This window comes from Urocitellus parryii, chromosome 10 (assembly GCF_045843805.1).
Source record: "Urocitellus parryii isolate mUroPar1 chromosome 10, mUroPar1.hap1, whole genome shotgun sequence".
NCBI lineage: Eukaryota > Metazoa > Chordata > Mammalia > Rodentia > Sciuridae > Urocitellus > Urocitellus parryii.
The window spans coordinates 143,110,008-143,119,749 of record NC_135540.1 but is presented as its reverse complement, the minus strand read 5'-3'; the positions used below and the strand labels follow the sequence as shown (position 1 = coordinate 143,119,749).

General features: G+C 42.9%; 1 protein-coding gene across 7 annotated transcripts in view; it reads left to right on the top strand.

The window, feature by feature from the left end:
• Window positions 1–205: 205 nt before the first annotated feature.
• Grk4 (G protein-coupled receptor kinase 4) overlaps window positions 206–9,742 on the top strand; it is a 69,184-nt gene continuing 59,647 nt past the window's right edge. For 3 of the 7 annotated variants that reach the window (XM_077803304.1, XM_077803305.1, XM_077803307.1), the window contains exons 1-2: window positions 271–410; window positions 8,919–9,014. In XM_077803304.1, the coding sequence (XP_077659430.1) occupies window positions 365–410; window positions 8,919–9,014 (142 nt within the window). In that variant the 5' untranslated portion in view covers window positions 271–364. Of the gene's footprint in view, window positions 411–8,918; window positions 9,015–9,742 lie in introns of those variants that run through there. The other 4 variants (XM_077803308.1, XM_077803306.1, XM_077803310.1 and 1 more) reach the window with 4 other exon arrangements.

Here is a 9,742-nt window from a genome sequence, read left to right as displayed (position 1 = left end):
CGACAAGGCGGACCGGAGCCCGAGCGACGCCGCAGCGGCCGTGACCGAGGAGTCCCGCGGCCGCCGTGCTGCCCGCACCTCGCCCCCCGGCCACTCCCGCGCTGGAGCCCTCGGCGAGGCCCCCGTGGGCCGAGGTTCGCGCCGACGGCGGCGCCGGCGCCCGTGGTGGCGGAGGTGGCGACGCCGGCGGCGACGGCCGCGGCGGGGCGGCTCCCGGAGGTCCTGTCTCCGGCCGGACGAGCAGGCGGCGCCGGGCGAGGGATGCGCGGAGCCCACGGCAGCGGCCCCCGCGACTCTGGCCCGCAAGCGCTCCCTGCCTCCCCGAGACCGCAGACGCCGGCGGCGGCCGCCTCGGGCCCTGCCCATGGAGAACATCGTGGCCAACACGCTGCTGCTGAAGGCGCGCCAAGGTGGGTGTGGCGGGCGTGCGCGACCCGGGCTTCTCCGGCGCGGAGCGGTCCTCGGAGCCTGGGAGGCGGTGGGATGAGCCGCGTTCCGCGGTGGAGACTGAGCTGGAGCAGAACTGCTTCCCCTCTCTCAGCTCCCCCAGCGACTCCGGGTCGTGCGGAGTGCGGCTCAGGGGAGGGCTTGATTGGCAGGCACCGCGCCGCCCGCACGGTGGAAGCCCGGTCGGAGGGGAAGGCTTGATTGACAGGCACTGCGCCGCCCGCACGGTAGTAGCGGGGTCGGAGGGGAGGGCTTGATTGACAGGCACTGCGCCGCCCGCAAGGTAGAAGCCGGGTGGGAGGGGAGGGCTTGATTGACAGGCACTGTGCCGCCAGCACGGTGGAAGCCGGTCCGGGTCGCCGTGCGGGCCTTCCTGAACAGCAGTGGTGCCGGGGCGCGAAACCCGAGTTAGGGCTTGGAAACACCTGCGGCCAGAGGGCAACGAAGGTGCAGCCGCGGAAAGTTCGGTTCCACTGCTGCCCACGGAGCCAATAACTCGAGTGGCAGAGTGAGGAAAAAATGCTTTGTTCTAAAAAAAAGGCCGTCTTGCTTGAGGGTTACAGGCGCAGGGCTTATATAGGGACTTCAGAGCAAGTATATCAAATGGGCAGCACCAGGGTAGCTATAAGGTTCAGTGATGTGCTCTTCTGGTGCCCTGGCTGCAGTTATCTGAAGGTCACCCCATACCCTGGGTTCTGTGAATCTATAGAAAAGCTACCGGTTAGAACGTCTTATGATTTATGCTTTTTAAGTTTGTTTTCTCAGGAATAGCTAGCTTTGCAGTTAATCGTTTAGATACAGAAGGCATCTTCTCAGTAGGGGAACAGGACAATATTTGGCTTGGTAGGCAACTTGCCTCAGAGGTGTCATCCATAGCAAAGCTACTGGGATACTAATGATTACAACTTAGCTGGGTGACCTCCTATAAAAATCAGCTACAAGCAAATGAAGCTAGAGGGTTGTATAGATTTCTCCTTAGTTACAAAGAGGCTGGGAATGTAGCTCAGCAATGCAGGGCACTAATTGTGTCCAGAAAACAGAGACTTCACCCTCAGTACTTTGTGTGCTATCAAATTTTTTTTGTGTTTTAATTTTCCATCCATATTTCCTTCACTTATTATTTTAATTAGGTATATGTGAAAGCAGAATGCATTTTTGGTTCATTGTACACAATTGCAGCTCAACTTTTCATTTCTCTGGTTGTATATGATGTCCTGACGCAGTCATACGTGTACCTAGGTAATGATGTCCATCTCATTCCACCATCTTTCCTGCTTCCATGCCACCTCCACTCCCTCTCCTTTGCCTAATCAAAGTTTCTCCATTTTTCCCATGTGTGCCCCCCCCCATTATGGATCAGCATCTACTTATCAGAGAGAACATTCAGCCTTTGGTTTTGAGGGTTTGGCTTACTTCATTAGCATGATATTCTCCAACTCCATCCATTTACCTGTAAATGCCATAATTTTATTCTTTTTTAATTCTGAGTAATATTCCATTGTGTATATATACCACAGTTTCTTTATCCATTTATCTATTGAAGGGCATCTAGGTTGCTTCCATAGTTGAGCTATTGTGAATTGAGCTGCTATAAACATTGATGTGGCTGCATCACTGATTTTATGCTGATTTTAAGTCCTTTGTGTATAAACTGAGGAGACCCAGGGATAGCTGGGTCGCGTATGGTGGTTCCATTCCAAGTTTCTCAAGGAATCTCCGTAGTGCTTTCCAGATTGGCTGCACCAGTTTGCAGTCCCACCAGCAAAGTATGAGTGTGTCTTTTCCTCCACATCCTTGCCAACACTTATTGTTTGTATTCTTGATTACTGACATTTTAACTGGAGTGAGATGAAATCTTAGTTTTGATTTGCATTTCTCTAATTGCTAGAGATGTTAAACATTTTTTTCCTATGTTTGTTGATTGATTATGTTTCTTCTTCTGAGAAGTGTCTGTTCAGCTCCTTAGCCCATTTATTGATTGGGTTGTTGGCTTTTTTGGTGTTAAGTTTTTTGAGTTCTTTATATATCCTGGAGATTAGTGCTGTATCTGGGGTGCATGTGGCAAAAATTTGCTCCCAAAACATAGGCTCTCTTTTTACCTCATTGTTTCTTTTGCTAGCAAAATTTTATATAGAAGAACTGAGGATGGGCGGGAAGCAAACCAGGGCTTGGTTTTCTGTTAAGGCAGTTAGGGAATCCGCAGAGCAGTGTGCACTCTCTCCACCTCCCTCAGGGGCATCCGACTGTGCCTCTTGTCTCTCATTCTGAACTCCAGATTGCTCATGGAAGTGGGGATAATCCTCATTGGAAATGACTGTTTTTAAGTCTGACCTGTGTTTTTTCCCCTCTGCCTTCCTATCTGGGTATAATGTGTATATAAACCACAGTTTCTTTATAAAGGCACCAAGAAAGAGAATATTGTACCAAGCAGGCTTTGTCATAATGCTGCAGAGGTTTCATGATGAGGTAGATATAAATATTCTACAAATGCCAAATAACAAAATCAACACTTCCATGGGCTGGGGCTGGGGCTCAGTGGCACCCCTTGCTGCTTGCCTGGCAAGTGTGAGGCACTGGGTTCAATTCTTAGCACCACATATCAATAAAATAAAGGTCCATTGATAACTTAAAACATATATATATATATATATATATATATACACACACACACACACACACACACATATATATATATAACACTTCCTTCCACGACAATAGTGGTATTTAAAAAATGAAAGTTTTAATTTATATAAAACTACATGGTGCTATAATTCCTTCAGTGAGCAAGAATATTTATTCCTATTTGGAAAGAGTCATTATATACAGTTTGATTAATGTTTTAAAGAGTTGAATATGAATATCAGAAATATATGGACTTATTCTGGATATTGGTTCATTTATGGCAGTTTTCCCACATTGGTAATTGTATTTGTTTTTTCGGTTTGACCATCTCCCAGAAAGTGCTAGGGAGTGCCTTCTTGGACACATGTCTATTCCTAAGTAACTCTTTGTTTCTTTCTTTAGCTCATGTATTAGAGAATTAACTTTTGAAATGAGTGGACATAGCATAACATTTGTATGTTGACCTTGGGAAGTATAATATTTTTGGCTTAATAGTAGATATTCCTGGAGTTATTTAAAATGTTGTGAATTTCTCTCTCCCTTTCTCTTTCTTTTTTATCTCTTGTCTCTGCTGTGGCCTGAATGTTTATGGCCTTTGACTCCAAATTCATATGTTGAAATTTAACTCCTAAGGTGTTGGTATTATAGGGTGAAAGTTTGGGGAGATAGGTCAGGAGGGAAGAAGGCCCTAGTGATGGAATTGGTGCCTTTATAAAAGAGACCCAGGAGACACCCCTTGTTGCTTCTGTATGTAAAGAGCACAGTGAGAAGGCACTGCCTATAAATGAAAAAGTGCCTCTAGTTACACTAAATCTGTTTTGTTCTTTAGATTTTCCAACATTCACAACCGTGAGAAACAAATTTCTGTTGTTTAAATTGCTCTGTTTTATGACATTTTATAGTAGTATCCCAGACAAAGATGTTATGTTTTTAAACAATAAAAGATTGTTTAGAACTGTTTCCTTCTTTGAGAAATGCTGGTAGAGCCTGTAGGATGTATCCAGGTGTTGGAATTTGTAATTTCAAAGGGAACTACTGATAATCAGGTCTCAACTGCCTCTACGATTGTGACAGAGCAGATTCCTCCTCTCCCCATTTTTCCTCATTCCTTTTGAGATTCATTGCCCTGGAAGAGACAGCATCAGCCAACTAGTTTGGCTTCCATCCCCTCCCTGCATCCTTTGCATCCTTGGCTGGAGAGAGCCAGGAACCTGGACTGACATTTCCACCAAGAAGCATGCAGTGGGGGAAAGGTAAGGAAGGGACTATGGATGAAGCCAGCAAAGGAAGTGAGGTATAATGTTTTGATTGCTTTTACTGAATCAGTATTAAAATGTTTGGTTATGCTGACAGTGCAGCCAGTAGCTCCACTTGGAGTGTTTGCATGTACATCGTCAGCACAAACAGCAGGGTTGCCCAGAACAACTTGCTTTAGCACCTGCACCTTTCCTCTATCTTTGCTTGCTTCATTTGTCACAGAACTGTCAGCACCTTCTGGAGCCCTTTACATGCCTCTCCAAGGTCATTTGCGTAATGTTATGGCTCATTGTAGGAGCTTAGGAAATATTTGATGAATGCAAATGAAGAAGTGGACATGTTAGGTATGCCTGGATCTGAAGCAGAAGTGGCCCAGAAATGCAAGGAGGAAAAAGCTGGAAGATGGGAACGGAGAACAAACTGGGTGGCCTAACAACTGATAATCATTGTCTTTCTCATAGTTCTGGAAGCTAGAAGTGCAAGACCAAGTTGTTAGTAAGGTTGGATCCCTCTGTGAGCTAAGAGGGAGAATCTTTTCCAGGCCTTTCTCCAGTTCCTCATGGTTGCTGGCAATCTTTGGCTTTGTTTTGTAGATGCATCACCCTGACCTTCACATGATCTTTCTGTATTCATGTCTGTGGCTAAATTTCCCCATTTTTATAAGGATACCAGTCAGTTGGATTAGGTTCACCCTAATGACCTCATTTTAACTTGATTATTTCTATAAAGACCCTGTCTTCAAATAAAATAAGCTTTTGAGGACTAACTTGGGGGCTAGGACTCCCATTTCTTTTGAGGGCCAGGCAGCCTATAAAGAATATCTTTAAAACATATGGAGGCATCTCATGGGGGAATCCTGGGGCTTTCAAAGGCTGTGGACTCAATTCACTGCCTGCCTTTTGGGATCTTAAGAACTTTCCTCTGAGCCCGGCAAGGTAATACACACCTGTAATCCCAGTGGCTTGGGAGACTGAGATAGGAAGATTGCAAGTTCAAAACAAGCTTCAGCAACTTAGTAAGATTCTCAAAATAAAAGTAAAAGAGGGCTGGGTTGTGGCTCAGTGGTAAATGCTCCTGATTTAAATCCCCAATACCAAAAAATAAAACAAAAACAAAAACCTTCATCTGACACTTTTCAACCCAGTTTTCTGCCTGAGTAGACTTTGCTTCTTGTGCCTACTCATACTTTAAAATCTGTACATGGTCTACCTTGTAAATGGTCTGTGGCTGTGCTAACGATTATTGCCCTTGGCACTATAGTTCCATAACTGAGGGTGCTCTGCTTTTTCTTGCCTAAGTTCTTCACTTTTTTTTTTTTTTTTTGATACTCAACCACTGAGCTAACCCAGCCCTTTTTATTTTTTTATTTTGAGACAGGGTCTCACTAAGTTTCTGAGGTTGGCATCAAACTTGTGATCCTCCTGCTTCAGCCTCCCAGGTTGCTGGGATTACAGGTGTGCGTCATTGTGCCTGGCGGTTCTTCATTTTTTGGCCTATCTGTCTTGATGTGATTTGACAGCACAGCCTGCCCACCTTCAGTCTGTTGGGGCCTGTTTGGAACAGCAGGGGGAGTAGAAGTGGACTTTGCTGTGATATATTAGTGGAGACTTTTGGAACCAAGGGCAGTTGAATGGGGAGCAGAGTGACTGCTAGGGTTCACCAGCACAAGAGCCCCAAACCTGCAAGGAGGGCCTATACTTCTTTCTTTGATTTTGTGGCACTGTTCCTTAGACCAAGCCTGGTCCTTATAGTGGGTGCTTACTCGAGGTGTGGGTATTGAGGCTCCGTGTCTAGAGGTGTGCAGCATGTGAACTACTGCAGATGTTTGTCATTTATTCTTTTTTTTTTGGACACAATACCTTTATTTTATTTATTTATTTTTATGTGGTGCTGAGGATTGAACCCAGTGCCTTACACGTGCTAGGCAGGTGCTCTACTACTGAGCCCCAGCCCCATCCCCTGTCATTTATTCTTCAAACAGGTAAGTAAGGAGTAATTGTGCACTGGGTGTCAAGCCCTCAGACCTTAGTCCTTATCTTCTTGCAGCTGTGGATTGCACATGACATAACTCATCATGCTTTCTTCTGTGAATACATTCCCCTATGATCATTGCCCTTCCTGTCTCACGGCTTGCCTCAGACTGAGTGGTTGGTTCCCCTTATGTTTTTAATAATGGAGGCTGAGACAGGATCATGAGTTCAAAACGAGCCTCAGTAAAAAGCAAGGCACTAAATAACTCAGCGAGACCCTGTCTCTAAATAAATATTTTGTTCATTGATCTTCCCCTTCCAAAATGCAAACTTCATGAAGGAAAGAAATTTTGCTTGTTTTACTGCAATATCTGTGGTGCCTAAAACAGTGCGTGGCACAATAAATGCAGGCACAGTGCCTGCTCAATGCCTTCCTACAGCCCCATGGGTGGAGCTATGCTCACCTGTTCCTTTGTAATATTACCCCTTGCCCTGTTTGGGATAGAATGTTCCATGGAAACACCCTTTGTGTGTCCCCTTATCTTACTGTGCCCTTGGGTGTGGCCTACCTAGGTGTCAGTTAACCTGCTGACAGCAGACTCAGGAAGCTAGACTCAGCCCCCTGAAACTGACCTCTTGCCTCATTTGAATGGATTCTCCCCAGTAAAATCGGGTCAGCACGTGTGGGCTCTCTTCTCTCTCTCTCTCTCTCTCTCTCTCTCTCTCTCTCTCTGGGCCCTTAAGATCAGAGGAGCCATCACAGCACCCCCCCAAAAAAAGGTATTTCTCTCTCTTGTATGGTTATTTCTGCACAGCCCAATTAGCCCAGGTCCCCTGGAGTGACCCTGAGGGTTTTAGTCACAAGCAACCTGGCAGATATTGATCTGAAATTCTTTCCTTGCCGTGTCTTTGTCTGGTTTTGGTATCAGGGTTGATACTAACTTCATAGAATGAGTTTGGAAGGGTTCCCTGCTTTTCTGTTCCTTGGAATAATTTGAAGAGGATTGGTGTTAGTTCTTCTTTGAAGGTCTGTTGTGAGAATCTGTCTGGTCCTGGGCTTTTTCTTTGTTGGTATTCTTTTGCTGGTGTCTTCAATTTCATTGGTTGAAATTGAAATTGACCTTTTCTATGTCCTTCTGATTCAATTCAGGTAGGTCAGTATGTCTCTAGAAATTTGTTGATGTCTTCAAGATTTTCTATTAGAGTATAAATCTTCAAAATAGTTTCTGATTATTGTCTGTATTTCAGTAGTGTTTGCTGTGATATTTCCTTTTTCATCATGATTTTTAGTAATTTAAGTTTACTTTTTCTCTTTGTTAGTTTGGTTAGGGGTTTATCAATTTTTATTTATTTTTCAAAGAACCAACTTTTGTCAATTTTTTAAATTGTTAGCTGTAGATGGACACAATACCTTATTTATTTGTTTATTTGTTTATCTATCTATCTATTTATTTATTTATTTATTTATGTGGTGCTGAAGATCAGCACCAGTGCCTCACACATGCTAGGCAAGCACCTTACCATTGTTTCAAGTTCATTGATTTCAGCTCTGATTTTAATTATTTCCTGTCTTCTACTGCTTTTGGTATTGATTTGTTCTTTTTCTGGGGCTTTGATATGCAAAGTTACAATATTTATTTGGTGCTTTTCTGTTCTTTTAATGAATGAGCTCAATGCCATGAACTTTCCTCTTAGCACTGCCTTCATAGTGTCCCAGAGATTTTGATATGTTGTATCACTATTCTCATTTATCTCTACTTATGGTTTTAAATATATTTATAGACTCTTAAGTATTTTTAAAATTTCATCCCTGGTTTCTTCTGCTTATCCATTGGTCATTCAATAGCATATTAGTGTCCAGTGTTACAGGGTAGCTTCTATATTTTGTCATTGATGACTTTTTTAATATTTATTTTTTAGTTGCAGTTGCACACAATATTTTTATTTATTTATTTATTTATTTTTATGTGCTGAGGATCAAACCCAGGTCCCCAAACACACGAGGCGAGCACTCTACTGCTGAGCCACAACCCCAGCCCCTTATCATTGATTTCTAATTTTATTTCATTATGATCTGATAGAATGTAAGGTATTATCTCTATTTTTTTTTTTTTTTTGTATTTGCTAAGAGTTGCTTTGTGGCCTAAAATATGGTCTATTTTAGAGAAGGATCCATGTGCTTCTGAGAAGAAAACAAGTAAAATAAAGAAAGGTTAATTTCTTTAAAAATAAAAAGAAGCAAATATTTATAAGCAGCCCTGTCTGCTTATAATGTCTTATTAGATTCAGTTCACAAATTTGGAAACTGAGGCTCAATAGTGCTACTTAGAGAAGATCAGAGTCACATGGTTTCTAAATGACAAAGCCAGTGATTGGTTGCTTTACATGCAAATTTTGTACTTTGTCAAGTTGATTTCCAGATAGGGCAAGTTGTTATAAGCTCAGATTTTATTCATCTTAGATGCCAAACTATCCAACCATATGTTAGAGTCAAAAATTGTTGTACTTGAGTGTTTTTGACAATTATAAATGCTTTTTTTTGTATTACACTGTATTGATAAATTTAATATTATATTAATAAAGAAACTGAGAAAAATGCCTTCCCCACCCCCCCAAATTTAGGAGGATATGGCAAAAAAACTGGTCGCAGCAAAAAATGGAGGGAGTTACTGAAGCTGCCCCCTGTAAGCCAGTGCAGTGAGCTGAGAGACTCCATTGGTGAGTACTTGAGCCTACCTACTGTCAGAGGGGCCAACTGTGCTCCCACTTTCTGTGTTCTGTATTTGTTTCAAGTATTTAGTTAGTTCCTTTCCCAGTACTGGAGATTGAACCCAGGGACACTTCACCTCTGAGCTACATCCCCAGCTCTTTTTATTTTTTGTTTTGAGACAGGATCTCCCTAAGTTGCCCTGCCTGGCCTTGAACTTGTAATCCTTCTGCTTTAACTTCCCAAGTAGTTAGGTTACAAGCATTTGCCACCTTACCTAGCTTGGCTTATAGTATTTTTTTCCATATAGAGATTTTAGTTCTTTACACAGACATACCAATCTTTTTTATTATTATTATCTGCTGTGTTTTGTATTATGCTTTGGAAGGACACCTTTATTCCAAGATTATTTTTATGAATCGATTTGTGGCTCAGTGGTAGAGTGCTTGCTTAGCATGCACAAGGCTCTGGGTTCAATCCCAGTACTAGAAAAAACAAAAACAAAAACCCATCAATGGTACTTGGCACAATAGGGCATGTCAATAATCCCAGCTACTCTGGAGGCTGAGGCAGGAGGATCACTTGAGCCCAGGAATTAGAGGACAGCCTGGGCAACATATTGAGACCCCATCTCAAAACAAAAAAATCACTGACTGTAAATACAATAGTGTTTTTCTAAACTCTTGTGATTGCATTTAGGGCTCAGTAAAAAAACCATGTCAGCATCTTTTATATAATC